The sequence below is a fragment of the Ixodes scapularis genome, unplaced genomic scaffold (genome assembly GCF_016920785.2).
Source record: "Ixodes scapularis isolate PalLabHiFi unplaced genomic scaffold, ASM1692078v2 PGA_scaffold13__105_contigs__length_92229423, whole genome shotgun sequence".
In the NCBI taxonomy this organism is placed as follows: Eukaryota; Metazoa; Arthropoda; class Arachnida; order Ixodida; family Ixodidae; genus Ixodes; species Ixodes scapularis.
Genome location: NW_024609839.1, coordinates 72,794,888 through 72,818,930, shown reverse-complemented (window position 1 = coordinate 72,818,930; position 24,043 = coordinate 72,794,888). Strand labels below are relative to the sequence as shown.

At 43.5% G+C, this 24,043-nt stretch overlaps 1 protein-coding gene across 1 annotated transcript; it reads left to right on the top strand.

The window, feature by feature from the left end:
• The first annotated feature begins 3,641 nt into the window (after window positions 1–3,641).
• LOC121835458 (cytochrome P450 2C15-like) lies at window positions 3,642–23,750 on the top strand. The gene is made up of 8 exons (XM_042289675.1): window positions 3,642–3,856; window positions 7,056–7,180; window positions 7,834–8,009; window positions 10,128–10,432; window positions 11,440–11,555; window positions 15,429–15,687; window positions 21,567–21,757; window positions 23,575–23,750. The coding sequence occupies exons 1-8, from the start codon at window positions 3,642–3,644 to the stop codon at window positions 23,748–23,750; spliced, it is 1,563 nt and encodes a 520-aa protein (XP_042145609.1).
• Window positions 23,751–24,043: the final 293 nt, after the last annotated feature.

Sequence of the window (24,043 nt, the reverse complement as noted above, 5' to 3'; positions counted from 1 at the left end):
CTGCCATGTCCTCTCTAACTTCAGACACTGTACAAAACGAAAAAAAAAAAAAAATCAAAAGTTTTTGGTGACCTTCGATGGGTGCGGTTGTGAAACATGTTTTCGAGAGCCTGCGGCAAGCTTTATTTCCAATCGTCTACGTCAGCCTGACGCTTTCACTGAAAGCGGGAGGATGTGGTCGTGAAGATATATGAAAGGGAAGCCGAAACAACCTTTCGAATTGAATAAAAAGAAAAAAAAAAAAAGCTGTGACCATGTGGATGGTGATACTTCAAAGATATATCCTTGCGAAGATCTCTCTCCCCCTGTCATCAGCAGGGGTGACGTAATCACCCGCAGACCACCGAGCGTAAGACAGGCAGGAGAAAGAAAAACTAGCGAAAGTGACGTGATCGACGGTGCCAGTGCAGTGACCCTCGCTAGCCTTTCAGCAACGTTACGAGACTAGCTCGGTTCAGATTCCCCTCACGCTTCACCACCTTCAGTCCGCCTCGCGTCGTTCGAAGCCCCGTCTGGAATTTCGTTCCAGAACTGAGTGTTCCATAAAGTACAGCGGAACGCCATGTCGACGCTGCGCTTCAAAGCATAACAATTCCATAAATTAGAGCGCAGTTACGATAGCAGCCATCCTCAAAACAATGGCGCGTCGACTGACGAGAAGTGGGTTAGGGAGTGGGGGTACGTACGGTTCGTGAAAGCAGCGTCTATGGACAGTTCCGTAACTGAGCTAACCAAGTGAAATTGCCTCTCAGCTGGCTCGAAGACGCCGACAATGACGTCACGACACTTTGGACAAAGAACAGATGGCAGAGCCTGTTTGATTTCTTACTTAAACTTTATTTCATGTTGAAGTTTGGACTAGTCGGTATACAGACAAAAGAAAGACAAAAACAGCGCGAAGACGAGGACGAAATAAAAGGTAACCGACAGGAGACCGCGCTGATCCCGTCGGTCACCTTTTGCCATGCCTTCATCTGCGAGCTGTTTTTGTTTTTATTATTTATTTATGTGCGTGTGTATTTTAATTACTTATCCCCCCTCCCCCCCTTGCCTCCAAGTACATAAATGGTTCATAAAGGAAAAAGATTTCATGCATTCCTTGTCAGAATTGCGGCTCGTTTTTATTTTAATCGAAATAAAAGCGGTTCACGCTAAACCCTGCCCAATATTAGTGTAATACTCGAATTAAAAAAAAAAAACAGTGAAACTTGCAATGCGTTGCTTCTAACTCGCTTTCTAACAGAGGCTGTTATAGGGCTTACTATCGTAATATGAGCGAAATACTACAAAGAGCTTACATCAAACTTTCATACGGTCGTGAAATTTAGGTACTTACACCCCACAACAATTACTAAGCTTGCGCCGATTATTTAGCATTAATTAGTCATTATAGTAATTAATTATCGGGAGAAAAATTTACGCATTTTCCTCCTGCACATTCTGTCTCTCTCGAGTTTATTCATACGAATAAGATACATTACAATCTTTAAGTGCTTCTCCTTCCCTTTAGGGCATGACAGAATTAAAATAATTAAACTGGTAAGGGTAAATTAAATTGATAAGGGCATGATGATTAAAACGTATAATGAACGCAAAGACAAGAAAGAAGATTGGGTGTGCTTACTTCTGGCGCTGACCGACAGCAATTGTGTGTCCTCTTTCTTCTGTCCCGTCTTTTGTGCGCCGTACGTTTTAATCAATAATAAACCGCGCCTTGATTTTCTTAAGCGGCCAGCGATTTTAGGAAACAATGGCTTCGGGAAAGTTCGGACAAGATTGGCGCGCTCCTCTAACTTTGGCCCCAACTTTGTTTTTGACGAGCTTCAAGCCGCAGCAGAAGGAAAGGATGCCATCTTCTTCGGACGACACGTTTCCGCGTGTCCTCCAGTTTTTTTTTAGACGTGCTCGACATGTTCATGCTCTACATTTATTTCATGCACAAAAAAAAAAACATAAAAAACGTTGGAATATTTTTTTTTTTTGAAGAGTTCGGTAGAGCCGAATGCTGCAGTCTACGGAGGAGGCTCGGCGAATAAAAGAGTCTGGAAATACGTTTGGAACAAGAATAAAAAATGCGGTCTCCGCTGGAGCTGGTGAAACGCCGTGCTCAGTACTATACAACGCAGGATGTATTTGATATCTAAACATTTTTTTTTACCTCGTTATCTGCCAACATTCCTCCGTAGACTGCATAAAATTAATATAAAATTCGGCAGAGACTTAAGACTGCTTACACGTAGGAATGCGGAAACATTCCTACATGCAGCGCGCCACGTCTGCCTTTTTCACACGGCGCTCTGGCAGCAACATCACGCTCCCCCACTGCGCATGCGCGGCGAACCCTGCCGGCTTCAGGACAGCTTCCGTGACGAAGCATCTGTGTTGCTGTGCTTTTTTTGTGTTTTATTTCTGAGGCGCGTCCGCTTTTACTTTGAGCGTTCCTGCCGCCTTCAGTGACGAAGGGTCTGCGTTGCTGTGCTTCTTTTTTTTTTTGTGGGTGTGTTTATTTATGAGGCACGTCCGTTTTTATTTTGAGCGGCGCGTGCTTGATGACGTATTTTTATGACCCTGTTCCGGGCACAACGCCGACGCCTTTTCGTGTAATGGGACAAGTAAGGCTTTCGCCTTAATAATCTAGATGGGAAGGTCCCGTGCATTCGGGTCGCTTCGGAACGGCGAGGCGTACACGCGGGTATCGCTGGTGCCAGTTGGTGGTCCCATATCGCTGTCGACGCATTAATATGAAAAAAAAGCAGCAAAAAATCATTTGTCAGGGCTGACAAGCGATTGAGCAACTTGAACTCGTCGCGTTCAACCTGACACGCCTACACTCAAAAAAACAAAAAAAAAAAAAGGTATAGCTTTACACTCATTGTTCTATAAAATACACCCCAAAAATTCAGTTCGAGGTACAGCGCACTGATGTCGAACAAACTTTTACGAGGGGCTTGATACCGATGCGATATAACATATTAAACAGCTAAAGTACGTATAAAAACTACCAAAAAAAAAAGAAAGACAAACCTAAAACACAAAATAAAACGTTGAGGTTTTGTAGTAGGGCCAGGAAAACTGTAATTACTCTTTTTTTTGCAGTCATTCATACGTATATTACCTATTTCAATAAGTTGTGCAACTCGCGACTATCAAGCCGCATGTGAAAGCTGGTACCGTCGGTTCAACGTCAGTGCGCTACACGTCAAACTGAAGTTTTGGAGTGCATTATATGTAATCAGGGGTGTAAGAATATATCTTCTTTTTTCTAGAGCCTTTCATCTCATTTCTTTCCCTGCTCTTCTGCCACTCTCGTTCTTCCTCTCGAGAACACCTATGTCAGCGCTCAGGGTTGGCCGCGCTCTGCTGCGGTCTTCAAACTCTCGGTAGAATCCAACAATTGACTCTTCCAAATACCTTGCAAGAAAGTACACGCTTCAAATTTCTTAGAGCCTACGGCCTCAATTTACTTCGTGCCCTAAACTACCCTTAGCAAAAAAAAAAGAAAAAAAAAATGTAGCTTGTACCGCGTTTATTACAGAAATCCAAAACGTAAAAAAAAAAAAAAAAACAGAAGAGAGAAAAAAAGGGGGTACTTATTGTCAATTTTAAACACCTTGATTCTCATTCGCGGACAGTTGCTGAATATGGAATGGTTGTCGCTGCTCTACCTTGCCGTGGCGTCGGTTCTGGCGGCCTACCTGCTGACCATTTTGCCACGAAAGAGAACTCTTCCCAGAGGCGCCAAGCTGGCCCCGGGTCCCAGTGGCCTTCCCATTCTCGGCCACTTGCCGTTCATCGCCAGAAGTATACACGAGGTCAAATGCAGGGACTGGGCCAAAATCTACGGCCCCATTGTCAGGTAAGCAGGTAGCCGAGAGACAAAAAACAAACCTAATACCCCGAAAATAGAAAAAAAAAAAAAAAAATCCGGGGTTATTAGAAAAAATAAAAACGAACCGTGTTTTTTTTTTTTTTTTTCACCAACTAAAATACGCATCACGCGATCATTGGTGTCCGCGTAAATTATAAAGCTAGCAGTTGGAACGAGATTCTGAAGTTTCAAAACTTAGGGTTATATAAGTAAAAAAGATATCAGCGATTAAAGAAATACTCCGCAAAGAAATGCCATCCAATGACGAGGCCAAAATATGGATATAAATGGTCTATGCTGCAGAAAGGAGCACATTTCCCTCATTTGTTTTTTTTTAATCGCTAATAAGTTTTTGAGATACATACTAGTTAGTTCCAATATTTTGACATCTAAACCCAACCACTATAGGCGGAACCTAAGAAATTGTACGTGTCGTGTTGCTTACAAAAGTAAGCAACACGTCACGTGTTGCTTACTTTTGTGGTGAAAAAAAACAACAAGGTTCTTTCTTTTCTCAAACACCCAGTACATTAAGGACGCGACGGCAGATATACAATATTTGCTGGCTAGAAATTGGCTTCTATTTTATAGGCGCTTGTCCGCTGATACCTCATAAGAAGGTGTTATCCAGGACGCAATAAGCAACATGAACGATGGAATGCGTTGGTAAATACAGCGTAGACAGAAGTACCGTACATGTTAGGACAAAGGACAAACAGTTACGACTGGTGTCTTTATCACCTAAACCTTTGTTTTTAGTTTAAGCTAAAGTATATGGCCGGATAAACGCTCCCCATCCTTCAGTGTATTTTAAACAAGACACAAAAACAAATATAATACATACTATGATGTATCTGGCATTTTGCGTCGGCGTGACAGAAAAACACAACAGATGATAATTATATAAAACTGTAGTCATCGAGATCTTGACAAACGAACGATATGGCTAGTTTTGTTCAAGATGTTTGCTTCATGATTGGTCCTTTGTCGTGCTTATCTTCTGATGCCTCAATCTCGTGGCGTGCGGAACAATAACGGGTTGCATGTTAGTGATTATAGGAAACAACTTTCTTCACGCCGCTTTCCGTAAAATGCGAAAGACCATAGGAGGTGTTGCTCTCAACAAATTTTGAAGGAAGGATCCTCGTAGGACTTGTAACTATTTAACTGGCAACTATGCAACTACCATAGGATATATGTAATACTCATTTCTTAACATCAGGTGTACCCTCCTCTTCCCAAATCAATGTGGGCAATGCCACGTCATATATGAGTCACAGCATATCAAACTATTTTCTTTTTCCCGACTGATGAGGAAGAAATACTCACACTTATTGCTAGTCTTAAAAAGAGTGCTGCTGCAGGTGAAGACGGCCTTAAAGCCTGAACCGATCAAAGCCAAATTTATAATTGTAGATGCTCCATGAACACAGATATGTAGCGTTTATTTGTCAACAGGTTGTTTTTCCAACCGAATGAAGGTAGCGCGTGTCTGTGTGTCTGTGTTATCTATTTTAATCTATTTTTTGTGTCATAAAATGTTACGCTAGTAGAGTGTTGCACTACCAGGCTGCTGCGAATGTAATAGGGGTCCGGACCCAGTCATGCTGTCCTAACGTCTTTTTGTCTGGGACTCCTTCCACTGTTTCTGGAAAATAAAGCTTTGATTTGATTTCATTCGACATAAGGGTGGTGTACAAAGCGACCTCAATAATTATAAATCAAACTCAGACCTGTTCTTTAAAAAAAAAAATCTGGAACACATAATAAACAGCCGATTGACTAGCTTCCTTACAAAACATAAAATAAGTACAAAAAAGCAGTCTGGTTTTCAGAAGAATAAGTCGACAGAAATGGCACTCGTTAACATTCAAGATGAAATCATTACCAATATTGAAAATAAACAACACACAATCAAAATATTCGTCGACTTAAAAAAAAGAGTCTTTTGATTCCATTAAGCACTATATACTTTTTAATGGAAGCGCTAGAATTAGTGTCTATTTACTTGAGCTGTCAGTAACAATTCATCTTTTCAACTGCGTTAAATAAAACAAAACAAAAAGGCATATGTTTTTTCGCGGGATTCCATTTTTTGGACCATTGTTATTTCTTGTTTAAAATAATAATATAGTTAGTACTTCTCACAATAAAGAAATTGTATTATATGCAGACGATTCGAACCTCTTTTTTCGCACCGTTATCTCCGACAATTTGAATATATATCCAATGATTGTTTGAATAAACTATTTACGTTGCTAGTTACAAACCAGCCTGAGTTGAACATTTTAAAAACTAAATATATTGTGTTTAGGGTAAAAAATAAGTTGCTTATCACTGACATCGACATTAGGTTTAATTCCTCCAAACTAAAAAAGGTTGAATCTCAAAACATTATGGGTGTGTAGTTTCATGAGAGTTTATTCCGAAAAACTCATATATCCAAGTTATGTTTAGTCCTCTACAGATCAATCGGCATTATGCGCAAAGTCAGACTTTTATTACCAGTATGGCTAAAACATCAAATATAGCGTGCACTTATTCACTCTCATATACATACATCACTGGTTTGGGCAACAGCATCAAAAGGCAACGTTAATAAAATACTAGTGCTTCAAAAGACGGCTCTTCAATCCATCTAGTGCTTGGATAATGAGCAAAGCTTTATTTATATTTAAAATCATTGTTTCCTCACTGTTCAGCAGTAATCACCTTCAACCTACCAAAAGTTATTTTTGATTATTTCAAAAACAACGAGCTTTTTTTAGGTCAATTTTCTTTAAAAGACATTCCCTACAACTTAAGACGTGTAATACATGTTAGAGAGAAAATCCGCACGAAGTATGGAGATCAAACTTTAACAGAGCAAATTACAGAACTTCTCAATAGACATCCAGAAATTCTGGACATGACAGAAATAGCAACATCTCTCAATATTTTAAGAAACAAATGAACACCTATATTTTTGAGAATGTGTAAAACCTTGCGTAGAAATATATATATATATATTTTTTTTTTCAAGTATGTTTTGTTTTACATAGGATTGTGTTTAAATTTTTTGCTGGGTCGCGTTTAAATTTGTATGGGGCGTGCGACAATGGTCAGGTGAATTTTTTCACCTTCGGTCCCCGCCACCCTTACCAAAATGGCCAATAAATGAATGAAATGAACTCTGGTTGCTTCCCAGGATCAACATGTGCTACCTGGATGTCGTCGTCTTGAACGATCTCGAGAGCATACGAGATTACTTCTGCAAGCAGGAAGTACTCAATCGACCGTCCAACTGGCTCTTTAAGCTTTCGGGAATAAAGGGTACGTATATATGCTCCGTGGTCTCACGCTCCTAATGAGGCAGAACTTTGCTGCGTGGTTTTCATAGGTGAGACACATACTAGCTTCGGTTTAATTTGTTAGACAAGATGCCAAGATGCCCTTATCTCTATGATAAACAGGCAGGAATGCAGGATATAAATATACCCCCCAACACTGGCAGGTACAACTTCGAAATAAAATGAAGCTTAAGTTCTCAGATAGCGAACAAAAATGAAGGGGGTTGACAAATGCTGTTCAATTTTGATGAAATCTGTTCGAGGCTGACTTAAACACTTGACTTAAAGGGAGTAAGTTATTGAGACCAGGGACCATTCCAATAATAGCCTTCTGCGCCCTGCCATCTTTTTTCGACAGCGTTGTGGAACGCGTTCAGGGCTGCGCAGATGCTTTCTCTCGGGGGTATCAGAGGCTCCCAATGCATTCAGAGCTCAGTGACTCCGCATTTTTGTTCGTCTGGGTGAAAAGCGCTAGAAGATAATATTAAACCAAAATAAAATATCACCATCCTCGCACGCGTACCAAATTAACCTTCAGATACGATCTGGGTGTTGCTTACACGAAATTAAGAAAAACAAATATTATTTCTTGAGTTATAAATTTTTGAGGATGTCTGTACGCATTCATATCAAAAGGGAACACCACAACTGAACACAAGCATTACTGCTTGCAGCTCACTAATGGCTTTGTCGACAATCACGTAGGTCTAGGGCTGCTGAACGGGCACCAGTGGCGAGACAACAGACGGTTTTCGATGCACGTTATGAGGGACCTTGGATACGGCAAGACGCACATGGAACAGCATGTCATGGTAAGTGAATTTCTCTCGCAACATTTCATCCAGTTTTTAGTTTAAGAGCAGCGTGGTACTCGCTAACAAGTTACTGTTACGTCGCAACTGGTAGCTTGAAGGGTGTCTTTACTGCTCAGATAAAAAAAAGTGTTTAGAGATTTAACACCCTTGCGGCGGTTACGGTAAAGACTTGTGGCAGCTGGTAACCTCCGTTTGCTCTGCTAACGGCTAGCTCCTGGCTCACTCAGTTGGTAGAGCGTCCTAGAGAGGGTCATGAATCGGTTCCAGGACCAGGCGGATTTTTTAGTGGCCACAACATGCTGCATGTCATTGCCGTGCATTGTGAGCCACGGCATCAAGAGTTACGTCGGTATACCACAAGGAGCGACGAACCACACCAAATAGAAGCGACTACCATGACAATGGAGAGGCAGCTGTCAAAAAGTGACATTCGGATACTGACACGAATCGCATTCAGAAAATGTAAAATCACAGCTCTCCGGGTCACTGCACAATTGAATGCACACCTCTACTCACCTGTTTCTACCAAAAGCGTTCGGTGCAAGTCTCGCTGGGTGAATATTCCGGGACGCCTGCTTTTGTCTAACCCTAATCACAGGTGGCAGTGATAAGCTTCTAGTTCAGTGATTGTAATTGTGCTATGCTGTGTGTTTGTTTATACAGAGTGAAGTTATAGTCTGCCTCAGTGTGTTCCTAGTATCTCAGCTGTAAAAAAAGAAATAGCCAGTGAAGTACCACTACTAGCCTGGGGTCCTTAACGTGCATCACGCAGCAGTGGTACCCCACCGTACATCCATACCAGTGTGCGGTGGGGTACCCCACCGCACACCGGTACGGATCGTTGAGCTCTTCTGGTTCAGTGTACACCCGTCAGCAATATGAAGGTGAACAGCCCTCTTCTTGCTTTGACGCTCCTGCAAGTTTTGGAACAAACACTGGTCCAGAAGAGGGCTAGAACGCAAAGTTTAGAACCCCAGTCACGCACCATTTGAGACTTTGGGAAATAATATAGCTTTAGGGAGCCGTAATACAGGCAAGAAACCAGGTAAGGTGTTCACCTTCATATTGCCGGCGGGTGTACGTCTAGTATTTTCCGACGAATCCAGGTCTTCACTGTGTTTCCTTCCCCTGGAAGCGTATACGCGTGGTGAAGCCCTTCAAAAGCTTACAAATCAAACTCTCGCGTGCCCAGAGAGAAACGGAGGGTCTATAATCCCAAGACTTCGCGTCTCAATCTCTGATCCACTTCTGCAGAAGTGGATCAGTGATTAGGTACCTTATATACTGATTTAATTTGAGTAGATGATTCATTTAGTTCACACGGAGAGCGTATCTCAGTCTTTAGACATAGTTCAACGAGCAACACTGATTACACTCCAGCCATATCAAATAAAGATTTTTAATATTTTGCGCGGCTTGATTGTAATCAGTCAGCAACAGAACAAAACATTTGTGTGGCCACCAATATTGCCGCAGATTTCTCAGGTAGGGAAAGAGCCAATTTCGTGTGTAGGCAAACCGTATGGGTGGTACGCTTTGCTCGTTAAGCCGACCCTTCCATAATTAAAAAGCAAAACAAAAATGCACAGTTTTTTGCTGTATTTTGAAAATAAACTAAGGTGAATGCCAAAGGCTTCACACTTTTCTGCGCGCACACGAGCTACACACAATCACAGTGCCCAAAGTCCTTGTCGCGCTAAGTTTTATTAAAAAAAAAAAAGATTGCCTCACCTGATATAGCGGAGAAAATTTGCCGCTAAATCTCGCGTCATGGCGGGGATGTTTTTCCGCTGAACGTCACGAGGACACGCGACGTCACGTGAAACCATGATGTCACGTGGTACTTTGACGTCAAGTACGAAACACACCCGAGGGATCCGCTTGGAAACCTCGCCAAAAAGGGAGTTTTAGTGGATAGCTCCAATATATAAATAACGTTACCCGATAACTATACGGCGCATGCGTAAAGTCAATGGCGGACTATCGGGTATACCTTTTCGGAGTTAACAGAACGATTCACTAAAACTTTCTTATAACGGCTGTCGCCGTAGTAAAAGGCCACACGGCGTTGGTTCTGTGGTTTTTCTTGGTTTTGATTCAAGTCTAACCCCGCAGGAGGAGTCTCAGTACCTGGCGGACAAGATCGCGGAGGCCAAAGGCGAACCTGTCGTGCTTGAGAAGTACCTCAACCCCAGCGCGTCCAACATCATGTCGGCTCTCCTGTTCGGTGCTCGCTACCCGTACGAGGATCCGCGGCGCACGCTCCTCGACAACAACATGGCTAGGATCGTCAGCATCCTCAGCAGCGGCTCCGTTGTGGCCTTCCCGCCCGCCTGGTTCCACAAGGTGGCCGGTATGGTGCCGTTTCTGGTCAACGGCGTCGTTCGAAGCATCACGCAAAACTTGGTGGATTTCGTCAGGTGAGGTCAGCCGCTGGTTCAGCGTTAATCGTTGTTTTGGGGTTCCGCGTACAAAGTGGCCTTGGAAACATGCTCGTCTTCGCACGCGATGTTAGTCTGTCTGTAATGCTTAGTGAATATGTCAATACAGACGTGCCACACATAGATCCGACATTTTTACATGCGGCCATTTATGAGCATATAAAGACGCAAATAGGCCGTGTATCGTCGTATCAGCGAGGATACACGGCCACATATTTCCACATAGGCGAGAAAGGCGCCCATATATGGCTGGGTTCAGCCATACATGGGTCAGAATATAATGTATATATTATCTTGTAATGCCCGCATATAGGTCGCGAAATGGACGTATATAATATAAGGATCGAAAGTGCCATATGGCCATTACCAAGACTAGCTCTCATTTGATCGATCTAGGTCAAAATTACACGCCCTCTTTACCGCCTTTAAGTTACTCCGAGTTCAAAGGGAATGTTGCTGGGCACATATTAAATTTATCTTAACACTAGGAAAGCCACAAATAGTTTTATACACTGTACGAGTTATCTCCGTGACTCGAGACGGTAAATTATGTTGAAAATGATCTGTTCTTTTTTAAGGTAACGTAGCGGTGCTCGTTTCTACAGGCCTGCCAAATCAGCGTTATAACTAATAAGTTAGTCTTGTAACCTAGAGGCCAAAGACTTTTAAACTACCTTCACGCTGACGCCTCTATATGTTTCAAGTCGTCATTGAAACAAAAAAGAAAGTATCGATATTTTTCGAAACGGGACAGTGATGCCTAAAAACTGGCACAAATAAGAAAACACTATACGTGATTGTTCAGTATATTTGATGGCAGGACTCGGTACAGTCGCCTTTCATTCCCTTTACGGTTATACAACAATTCACAAGTATGCTCGCGTGGGCGAGCACATGAGAGCAAACCAAAGCAACGTAAAATAACGCGATCGAAAAGAAAAACAAAAATAAACATCGACAATTGGATGCATACTTTTCACTCGCAGAAGAGAAATCAAGCAGCATCTGGATACACTGGAGGAGCATACCAATCGGGACTTCATCGACGGTTATCTGAAAAAGATAACAAAGCACAAGCATGAGCCGGAAACGAATTATACGAGTAAGTCCTCTTTCCTCTATGGTGCTCGCGCATCCAAAGCACGGCGGGAGGCGACGAATGCGTGCTGCAGGCGTTTAAATAAGACGCCCAGGTCGTCCTCACTTTGACAGTGACTAGAGTACCAACAAACACGTTCAGGGACCGCAGGGTTTTTAAAGGGGCACTGCCGCCCAAAAGTCGTGTTTTTTTGTGTACTTTTTATTTTTTTTTTTTGTCTAAAGCGATGTAAGTTGTAGTCATAGACACGAAAAAAATATCACAACGCGAAAGAAAATATTCCAGGCGCGCGAGCCCTTTTTTTATTTTTGGCGTCTTTCTCTCCCGCTTCTCACCTCTTCGCTTGTTTTTATATGTGGCGTAATTGATAATGAAATTTAGAACCTTTCTAAGCCAGATTTTTATGTTATTTAATAACGGCATTCGTAAAACATGCTTTTTAACGCAATTGCGAACGCACTCTTTACCTTTTTTTTGAAATTCCAAAAATCGGAGTACGGAGTGATGTCGCCTCCTGGCTTTTTATCCTCCCTCGGAAAACACAGCGGAGCTCGACAGATTGAAGCACTGAGGATGATTGCCAACGTTACTAGAACAAGTCAGTTGGGAAACTGCCATAGAGTCTGCTTCGGAAAAGTGGCTTTGATCCGTACTCGAGAACCGAACAAATGGCGATCGCAACGCCGCCTTTTCTCGCGCAGCGGCCGCTCCGTGAACTGCACGTCTGCACGTATCTGTCCAGGTCGAGTCGCGCAAGGGCCGGTGGCGCCATCTCGCAATGCTATTTTGCAGTAGGAATATAAATGAACTTTCATGTTTTGACTAGTCGCTAAAAGGTGGTGCTGTTATTGCGTTTAGTTTTGTCTCCGTGGACGCGAGAGGTCCGTGTTTCAAGGGTGAGTTTACTAACTGAGTGTTTCACTAATGTTGATGCAGGGGCGGATTTGGGGGGGGGGGGGGGGGGGCGACCACCCCCCTTCCGTTAAGCTCTTTAAGGTCAAAGTATATTTCAATAAAATAAATCAAACCAATAAGTAAGCCAGCCAAACGTTTAGTTTTAGTGACATAGGAAGTATTGGGTGAACGCAATAGATTTGGGCAACGTTTAGGGCGCAACTTGAAATCCCAACACACTCCCCCCGCGTAAGCCGAATGCCTACCGCCCCTCCCAGGCATGACCCATAAATCCGCCCCAGCGTTGATGATCGGTGAGTCGGCAATCGGACGAAGTTCTCTTCTTTAGGTGACCGACGACCTCTCCGACTTTGAAAGGGAAATCGTCAAACGGTCAAAAGCAACTAGGTTCTGTGCGCCGTAGATTCGGTTGTGACTCCGCCGGCGCCAGGGCAGCCTTTCACGCAGAACCGGCAAGACGTGGCACCTCACGTCACTCACAAATATCCAGCGCGCTTTCTTTTCAATCTCAAATCTCACACTGTTTCAAACAATTTGAGATCGCTGAAAGAGCCCTAAAAGAACTTCAAACTCGAAAGTGAAGCGTCGTCTGCTCACAGCGATAGGCGGCACGAAAAGGTGTTGCTCGCGGGACGTGGGCAAACACGACACTTCGGGTCAGTTCGGAGGTGTGAGACAAGCTCGAGTTGCAGGACGACTCAATCGCTCACGTCTCTGCACTGGCGCGGATCGCGCAGGAACTTCAAATTCGGCTTTGGGAAATCGTTATTTTTTTCTTTACAAATACTGAGTTTCGAAGTTTAGAATTCTGAGGGTAATGTCCCGGCATTGTTTTCAATCGTCTCAGATAAAAAAAAAAAAAAAAAAAAAACAACAACAACATGATTTTGACTTGTCAGTGCCCCTGTAACGTCATTGTTCGAGGGCAGCTGTAATATAACGTGCCTTCCACGTGTCATAGGACGTTCTGCCCCGAGGCTTGCAGCCGACTCTCAAAAACAAATTGCGTTATCTCGCATAATCAAAATAGCACACCGATTGAAGAATTCAGTACCGGTTCTCCATCAATTAAATACAAAAATAAAAACTCATTAAAGCATTAGTTCGAGTGTGCCGAGAAACTGAAGGAGAGAAGGAGACGAGAGCGCGTGAGGAAGTCAGGACGCCAATTGGAGTGATTAATGGGTAGACGCAAAAACTAGCTATATTTGTCTCCACTGCACTCGTCGAACGCGTTAGGACGCAGAAGCCCGGCGTACGGCGGTTAGCTCTCGCATCCCAACGCACTCGATGAGTGCTGTGGAAACAAAGGAAGCTTTAGGTCTACCATAGCCTCCTCTATACTCGCAAAGCCTTGCAGTTCAACGACAGAGCCATAGAGTGCCCAGTCGCAGATTTGGAGCGCGAGGATCTGGTAACACACAACATCAAAGAGCCATTTCTCGGGGAACCTGGACGTTAGCGCACAACTTTTGCAGCGGCGAGGACCCGAAACACACTTGTTCGCTCGGGAAAAGTGTGTTTCGGCGGCTCGCCGCAGCGGGGCGCCAGTCACGTGGCTCTCCTCTCATCCGTTGTCTGCCGCACCACCTTTTCCGTTTCGGCGGCCGCTTCTCGTGGCGATCTGCCAGGCTTTGTCAATATATAGGAGGCTATGGGTCTACCCACTAATCATTCGAGCCAGAGCTCGGCGTTCTGACGTCCCTAAAGTCCCTCAATAAACGCTTTGCTAAGTAGCGTCAGGAGTGATGTGCCGACGTGCTCTCCCATTGGTCCGTGCTCGCGTTTCGTTTCTGGTTAGGAAGAACATGCCGAGTAACGCTTTGGTGCCTTGGCGAACCTAACCGCGTTCAGCGTTGCTCCGTCTGGATTGTCACGGGGCATGACCCGCCGGAGTAACTCGGAAGATTTCGAACACAGCCATGGTGGGCGAGTTAGGAAAAACATGGCGGGCCACGCGCTAGAAGACGACAGAAGCGAGGGGAGGAGGACTTGTCGCTACCTCGTATAGCATTATCTAGGAACGTTAGATGCTCCCACGCGCTCTCTTCTCCTCACCTCCCTCAGTTTCTCGGCAGATTAAATAAATAAATAAAGAAATATATATATATATATATATATATATATGTACATAGATGCAAGGTGACGGTAGAAAACAAACCAGGAGAATTTTATTCGACGTTTCGACCTGAAGCAGGTCTTCGTCAGGAATGATATATATATATACCTCAGGAATTATATATATATACATATATATAAAATATGCCTGGGGCGAAGTTCATTCGTAACTTTTTAAAATAAAGGTTGGGCCCGTAATTCGACCTACGCCTCTAATTATTTATAACATTCGCGCTGTATACATGGCTTACAAGTGACGTTATTGTACCGTAGCAATTATACTTCGTACTTGTTTGTTCCAAGAAAAACATTCGATTCCGCGAGATATAGACCAGTGTCCGAACTCCTATACCCAGCGATAGAAATGGGAAATATTAATCTCAAACGTAAGCTCTTGTTATGAGAGGGGCTGAGCATAAAACAAGGTTTTTCTTTTACAGCACTGTTGACATCGGTCTTGTCCTTGGAGCTCCGTGACTATACATTTCCGATGTTCGTGCGCTACGATATGTGCAAAGATTTCTACGAAAAACGGAGCCTTGCAAAAAGCGCCGCCCCCAATCTATGTCATGGCAGACACTGGTCTACATGCTGCAGAAGGAACGTGTGCACCAGCAAGGGCACCAAAATGGCCGCTGATATGACGCCAGAGCAAGCCATGTATACAGAAAACCAATGTGTCTTAGCTGTTCGCAGGCAGGTTAATCGGAGAAATCAAACCTTCCGGTATTGTTACTCGTCCCCATGGTTCGGTTCTTTGTGAGAGGGACCAAAGTCTTTAGACATCAGTATTTTATTGCGTCCCATGCACTTCCAAAGACGACTGCATCATCCCCCATACAGCGGACTTTCTGGTGGGCAACATCATGAGCTTCTTCATCGCCGGCTCCAACACTGTAGCCGTAAGCATCCAGTGGCATCTGCTCAACTTTGCCAAGAACCCAGACACACTGCAAGCCAGGGTCCACCGAGAAATCGACGAGGTCATCGGCAGGGAAAGACGACCAGCCTGGGATGACCGTCACCTGATGCCCTTCACCATCGCCACAATTTGGGAGATGTACCGCTGGAGGACAAATTCTCCGTTCGGTCTTCCGAGAGGGTGAGGCGTCACCTAAATTTGAGCATTCCTCAAACTAAATTCGGTCACTTATAAAGCGACCGATTCTTATGGGAACCCTGCACGAGCTGTGCTTGCTCGTGAAAATCGCACCATACAAACGCCATGGGAGAGAATGTCGGCGACGGAGCGCAGCTGCTGGTTTGACGTCATAGCATGCTCGACCAAGGGCGCTGCGCTGCACAGAGTTCACTGGGGAAAAGGGGGGGGGGGGGGGTAGGGGGGAGAGGAAAGCGGTGTGTAGAAAAGAGGACTGTGTAATAGGCTAGGAACTGCGCATAAGTGCTACCGCCCTTCGTTGGGTGCGTTAAGTGGAAAACTGCATGACTTCGACTCGAGTCATTCCGTCGAAGTCTCCGCTAAACGGGCTTATAGAGCACCTCCGGATGCAGTTCGCACCTTCTATGTGAATTTCAGGTTGTTTTCTTTCGTTTTGCTTTTCTTGGGGAACATTGCAAGATGGCCGGCACGCCCACAAAGCAGAGCACAGAAGACGCTAATCTGACGCTGCAGCTGCTGAAACGTAGACTTGCATCGTTGTTTGCTCTTTATAACTAGGGATGTCGCGAACCACCCTAGGTTCGATTTCGAAAGGTTTCGATATTTGCGAAGCGAACTGAGGTTCGATTTCGAAAAATTTCGATATTTTCGTACCGACCGAGGTTCGATTTCGAAAAATTCGCAACTTTTGTCCACAGCGGAGTTTCGAATTCGAAAATTTCGAAGCTTTCACGGTTTCTAAAAATTCGAATTCGAATATTTCGAATATTTTTATACTTCAGGTTCGATAAATTCGAAGATTTCGAAATTCTTTGTAAAAAAATTTCGAAAACTTCGAACGCTTCGAATTTTTATAGACATAAAGTTCGAACAATTCGAAGATTTCGAATTTCTTTTGGCATAAAGTTCGAAAAGTTCGAAAGTTTCGATTCTCTTTTAACGCTAAATTCAAAAAAAAAAAAAAAAACCTTCGAAGATTTTGAATTTTTTTCTAATCCAAGTTTTCAAAGTTTGAAATCCGATTTTCAAGTTTTTCTACAGTTTCAGTTTCAAATAACGTGTTCACGACTCACTGGTTTTCACAAAATCAAGTTTAGAAAAGTTAGGGTGTGATATCTAGATTCTGCGAAGTTGGTCAGGCAATTAAATGAGACACGAGTGTCCCGGACGTGCTAGAATATTTGCCAGTGCAGAATTGTGACCGCCAGCCCCGGGGGGGGGAGGGGGGGGGGGGGGTCTTTAACCTGCATCACGCAGTAGTGATTGCACGAACACACTGTTTTACGAGACTCATCCAGTTCGAAACGGCCAGGGGCGAGCAGGAGGTTGAGGCTCAGAAAAACCTGGAAGCGACCTGGCAAACTACCTCGCCACCCCTTGCACGCTGGTAGTAATCCGATCCGGTGAAGTTTATAATTGTCCTGGAGGTTTATTTTCTGGGACGGAGGAATCGCCTCGCAAAAAGCACAAAAGCCGACACAACTCGAGGTCGAGGAGGGTTCTACCATACAAGTGGCGTCGGAAGAGGAAAAACGGGGGGAAAGAGGGTAGCGGGGGGGGGGGGGGGGGGGGGGGGGCGGCTTCAGCTTCTTTTTCTCCCTTGCAGGTATTTCGGACTGTTAAAGAAAACAATACGGGGAAAGAGGGCGTGGTCGAGCTTATTTTAATCTGAAATTATTTATGCATATGTATAGCTACTGTCGCTCTTCACTGCATAAAAGGTTGCGTAGATGGTCACTGTTAGAAACTCGTTGTCAGAAGGCACTGCTCGTCACATGCTTAGTGGTTCGGAAGTTCAAAGCTATGTCTTTTCGACCTAAACACCTGTGCCGATAGTAACAAAAGAAAAAAAAAAAAAGAATAAATGCGGGAATAAAAAGCAGGAGAAAAAAAAAACTATCAAGAATTCGTCGGAAATGTTCTATTCTTGCATATTCAGAGGTTCAGAACTTCGAAACAAGTTTCTTTTATTAAAATGTGTACAGGCTAGAAGAAACACGTCCCAGGAACGTGAAGCGAAAAAAAAAAAAAAAAAAAAACGTTTTCTTTTAATGACGTGCTGAACTTGAACACTACTAGAAATCTTCTGCAATGAGTTAATTTATTCCTTAACGTGAAAAAACAATAAATATATATTTTGTATTCTGCAGATGGCAATGATATGTACTGTCTGTGGTGTTAATTTAAATGCGATACCTCAAACAACTTAGACGAAAATACATATCAAGTTTAGGTCATAATTGCATGCAGATACATGTTTGGACATTTCTTCCAAACTCACGTTGAATAACAATAATCACATCTTAAGACGGCACTTACCTAGGCTATACATAGATCATTCTTAAAAAAGTATAACATATCTGCCAGAAATAGCTCCGGCTGCAGCGTGCTTCAAATCTGGCACAAACGATAATCGTCAAAAACCCGTCGTCCGTCCTCGCCCCTTCGGGGATTTATTTCTTTAAACCTAAGCATGCCAGAACATTGAAATAAATGACATTGTCTTTCGTAAGAAACGCAGCACCGCGTGTAAAAGTTCGAGAAAAAAAAAATTACAAATGTACCCCACTACTTGAAATCAAATGAAACCGTCCGCCGGTCTTTCGAAGTTCGACGAACGTCGAACTTTTACCCTAAAAGGTCGAAGTTCGTCGAACTTCTGACTTTTCAGAATTCGAAAGTTCGAAACTTTTCGAATTTTCTTGATAAATAAGTTCGAAAGTTCGAAATTAATCGAAATTTTTGGTCAGTCAAGTTCGAAAGTTCGACAAGCATCGAACCTTGCAGCGCAATAAGTTCGAAAGTTCGAAAAAGATCGAATTTTTTAGCGTAATAAGTTCGACGGTTCGAAAAGCGTCGAACTTCTTAGCTTAACAAGTTCGAAAATTCGACCTCCGTCGAATTTTACGATATAGACAATTCGAAAAATCGAAATCTTTCGAACCTTTCGAACCGCTTGATTCGATCATCGAAACTTCGATTCGAAAAAAGTTCGCGGCATCCCTATTTATAACGCCTGAAATTGGGACTGCAGCGAATGCAACTTTTCTTAAGCACGCCGAAAATCAATTGACTTTGTCTATTGCCAATAAAGGTAACATATAGTGAGCTTTATTTTGCTTAACCGTCGATTCGGAAAACAAAAACAAAAAATAAACGTAAACAAAGCCGGACAGCGAAGTTTTTTGCATGTAATGCGCACCCGTGCGGAATGAAAAAGCTGCACTGCTTTTTTCGAGCTCAGTGGCTATGGAATTATTTAGTTAAACTGCCTCAGCAACAAAGAACGAATGCAATGTACGATGCATGCAAGAACCGCTGCGTTCTCAAGGTTGTGTTTGCAGTAAACTAACATCACACGAATGAGATTGAAAGAACACAGGACAGATCTAGTGGATACCAGTAGTGGGAACTAACAAACACCGTATACCAAGCTAGACGGGCTTACGCGCAGCAACTTAACGCATCACACAAGACTGCCACAACATAACCGCTTCATTATAAAGCTACACGATGGTATGAATAACATTTCGTAGCTTTCGCGATGATACATTCATCGTGAAGTCCGTCGGTGTATCAGATACGTTTGCGAGAAAAACCAACAGTAGCGAAATGGCTACCAAAACAAGGGCGAGCAATCCACGATCGGCGTCAATTGGCGTCTGCTCTCGGCGAGATCTGGCGGAACTGCGTCACCGTTCCGGAAGTAGGACTATTTGACTCCACGAGCACCGAGTCCGAAGACGGAGCTCCGGAGTTTGACTCGAGTCACGAGCATCGGAAGTGAATGTTGTCCGTTTAGTGGAACGAGTGACTCGAGTCATGACTCCGAGTCGCTGCTTAATAATGCACCCATTTGGTGAAATGTCTACCCTTACAAAAATTTGTAGTTAAATTATTTTGAACTTCTGTTAAACATTTTCTGAAATTGTATTAAAACTATTTTTAAACGTTTTTTATTTATGTTTCCCAGAGTTTATTTTGAAAACCTACTTACTTCCTAGTTAAAATTGGCCACTTAAATTTTTTAGAAGCCCTTCTGACTAAATATTGTTGAATTGTTTTTGATGAAACCGAAGAATAACGTAAAAAATACACTCGATTTTTTTTAAATACATATTTTGGATTTCGTTAGCAAATATCGTCTCTGAGGTATTTATACACATACCACAAATACACTTTAGAAACGAACACAAACACAAACACCATGAAGCACTCAACACCAGAATCACAGACCCGTTGGCTGATCCCAGAGCATTATATAGCCTACGTATTAAAGGTAATCATTTGGCCGGTGACCACCTCAAAAAGCACTTATTAAGTTTCTAAGTGTCCCATCCTCTTCTCGGGAGTCTGTCAAGGGGAAAACAATGTCTAGAATTTCGTGGACTCTATCTCTTAGAAAAAGGCATTGGCGCAACTAATAATAATTCGGCAAAGTCGTTAAAACAACAGCCACAACAACAGCTACTAGAAGTAATTTTATTAGGGTTGTGTAAATAGTGGTTCAAGTCGAATAGCGCAGCGTCATTCCTAGCTCCTGCACTGTTGAAAGAACCGGCCGCCTTGGCTTTCTCTTGTATTGTCAAGGCTATGAACGACGCAGGGCAATTCGATTCGAACCACTATTCGCACAACCCTATATTTTCTCGCTTTTCAGTCTTTACGAGCGAGAAAGATAGGGGAGGGGGTTAGGGTAACGCGTTTCAGCGGTCCGTCCGTACGTAACACTGGGCACAGCGAACTTTTATGTTACGTCAGACGTAACTTCGTTTTTATTTTTGTTACGTCGGCCGTAACGCTACAAATTGCCATAAAAATAAGAATTTTCCTAGAGACAGATGTCCGAGTTGAAGCCATTTTTCAACTTACGTTAGGAGTGTTGTTTTATCAGAATGTTTTATTACATACAAACAGAAAAAGGAATGAAAAGGTCCTTCTTATTTTGCCTTTGTCCCCTGAATAATAATAAAAAAATAATCCTAGAGTAGAAGAAAAAGATGTGCAAAGTAATTTAGGAACATTTTTATAACTCTTCCAAGTACGTCAACAGGGAATGTATTTTCCCTTTCAATATTTACAAAAAAGTGTGAGCTATTAATCTTCAAAACTCTCTTACAAATTATATAAAAAGATGTCTTGGTATTTTGGTAAAATAATAAAAATAATAGTTTTTTTATAAAGTAATATAAAAATTATGTGAATGATTTTTCTTAATTTCTTATAAATTAATTTAAACAAAAACATTATTAGTTGTATTTTATATTTTTTAGAAAATAACGCACAAACAAAAACGTCATTACTACTTCATTTAAATTTTTTATAAGTCTTCAAAAATCTATTCTTCTTTTGAAAGTTTTTTTAACAATACTCAAAACAAAGTGCGCTTAAAAAGTTATTCAGCAGGATCCCGAAAACTCAGTAAGAAGGCTAAGAAAATTAGGAAAAATATTGAGACCTGTTTTTGTAAGGATAAGCCGGGTCAAGTTGTATTACCCAAAATAACTTCCCAGCATTTTCTGCCTATAATTCCCTAGTGATTTTGTTTAGACAGCGGGAGGTTAGTCAGCCCCAGTGAGCCTGAGGCGTCTCCGTTGTCGATGAGAAGTGTAGCTTGTGCAACACCACAGACAGCCTTGCATCACGCAGTAGCGATACACGACCACACACCAGTACGATGCTCGTCCAGATGGAAAGGGGCAGAGGTGGGCATGGAGCCGAGGATGCCCGGGCCGTGAGCATTTGCTCTCACGTGCTCGGAGATTCTGTGCGCCAATAAAACACTCGGCCACCGATTCTCTCTGGGACGACTTTACAGCGTTCCTCTAAAACCGAACTGTACATGCAACGCTGTTTTTCAGGGCCGAAGAAGACACCTACTTCGGCGAGTACTTCGTTCCCAAAGGAACGGTGGTCTTGTCTAACCTTTGGGCAGTCCACATGGACCCTGACATCTGGAAGAACCCGGAGGAGTTCAACCCGTCCAGGTTCTTTACAGAAGACGGTTCAAGGCTAGCGCCCAAGCCGGACCACCTGATACCGTTTGCACTCGGTACGTCGTTAGTAGTCCAAAGGTTGACTGGAATTTCTTTTTTGGGGGAGTGTGGGAAACCGAACATTCTCGATCCTAGCGGTTTACTTCAGGTGATGTGAGAACAAACGTTTCGGTTGTTTCTAAGGCAGCCTTCAGCTTACGTAGCTGAACACTGCTTCAGAGTTGGGGTGGGACTCCAGTTAACATTGACTGAACATTATTACCGGTCAGACGCTGACGAGGCACGTACTCGTTTCTAATTAATGCCCAGCGCTGTCCTCCAATAGGCAACGCAGAAAATCCAGCACTTCGGTCTTCTTTATTTAGGAGCTGTTGGTTCCATCGGGGTCGATGACGTAATGAACCAGTAAACAGGCCTCGTTTTGGGTAGAGACCGCATTATATGAAAAACACGCTGGTTCGATCTACTGACTAATAAGCAGTAATCATGGAGCCAAACTCGGCTATGATTTCACCGTAAGTCCGCGCAAAGTTGACGCTACGAGCCGATGGGGTTAATCAAAAAGCGTAAAGAGTGCTACGCCATGGCAAAGGTCGTGTTTCCGGAGAGCTATCATTCCCGGCTAAACCAATAAACTGCGTGAATTCTATTTTTCTAGCCCTTTTAGTATGAGCGTATACGTTTTCACGTGTTTTAGCCTAGCTCTGACCTATAATAAAACTAACTACAGTTGGTAGTCCGATCGGATGAACTTTGAAATAGCCTTCGTTTGGCTATAGTCATATCGCTTGCCTATTCGCTGACATGTCAATTTTTTTGTCGCTTAGTACACGTCTTTTTAGCGCTCCTTCTTCACTATGATGACATGCTTGCAGAAGACTCTACTTAAGGATAGTGGGAACTGGATAACCTAAATATGCAATTGTTTGTCACTGTGCGAGAACCCACCACGCAATACGCGCCTTCACTGAGAGCTTCGGCTGGCGAGGGTCGTTTCAAGCGTAAAAGGTTTCCTATAGCCATACGTTGTCTCACACTAAGTCAGACCTCAGCCAATACTACGGTACAATTGAGCTTGTGAAGTAGAGCCAAACGTGTAACGTCCTGGCGATCGTCCCTTTTCTGGGATTGCTGTAACCAGTCAAATCAATGATAACGCGCAGAGAACCCGTCGTGGTTTTCCGTGTTTTTGTGTTTGTGTGTGTTTGTGCGTCATTGACTTACCCGGTGACGACAAACGCGCAAAGACGACGAGCGCCATGACAATGCATTTTTGGCGTTGCTTGATTGGCTTTACTGGATCGTAGCGTTGGCTGCGGTGGTATTTAAGAAATTAGTATAGCCGCTCCTGCCGCGGCAAAGATTAGAACAACTAAATTTTGGACGTCTTAAGCGTTAGACCAACGAAGGGCACCTGGCACGCCCGAGCGGAAGATTGAAGAATGATTTCGTCCCACTTGGGAATCTTTTGATGTGAAACCGAAATTTCGGTTTCACATCCGCAACAGGCCTCCGTCAAATTGCAGGCACCGAACGGAAAGGATTCGAACCCCCTACCTGGGGATCCGTAGGACGTTGCTCTGCCTTAGAGACACCGAGGCAGCTAGGCAAAGATGAGCGGGCTTAGCAGACCTCTACATCGAACTTTACACTGTGAAGTCCAACAAGGATGTTGGCTTGAAATAACAAAATACGAGCAAGCGATGAGCACGCGTTCCTGTCGCACCTCTGTCGCAACGCGTAATCCATCGACGAGACGCGTTAAGTATCTCTCAGTAGCTCACCTTGAGGAAACATGGAACAGTGTGCATCCTGCTGCTGGTCGCTGTCTTCCTCGAAAGAAATTCTTTTCGCACCTTCCGGGTTATTGCAGGAAAACGAATGTGTCCCGGAGAAACGCTGTCGACCATGGAGATCTTTCTCTTCCTGACAACAATCCTGCAGAGGTACCGTGTCGACGCCGAAGAAGGCCGCGAGGTGGAGCTCGCGTGCGACGGCGCCATGTCGCATCCCATCCCCGGACAAAGACTGCGGTTCATCGCACGCTGACGACGACGACGTGGTGCCTGACGGAAGGAACTAGTGAATGGATGGACAAACGGAGGTGACGCGAGAAAATACTTGAGGAATGGACCTTCTTCGAGACTCCATCAAGCAACGACGGCGGTCGCCATACTTGTCTACGGGTGATTGGCGAGGTGCCGCAGTTTAGTGAGGAATCATAGGGTACTGAGGTTAAGACGCGACACTGTCCCGTGGCGTCATGTCACACGAGGTCACAGTGTTTCTCCTAAATTCGTTAAAAATGTTTTCTGAAAATTTTAGCGGGAAAGTTTCTTCTC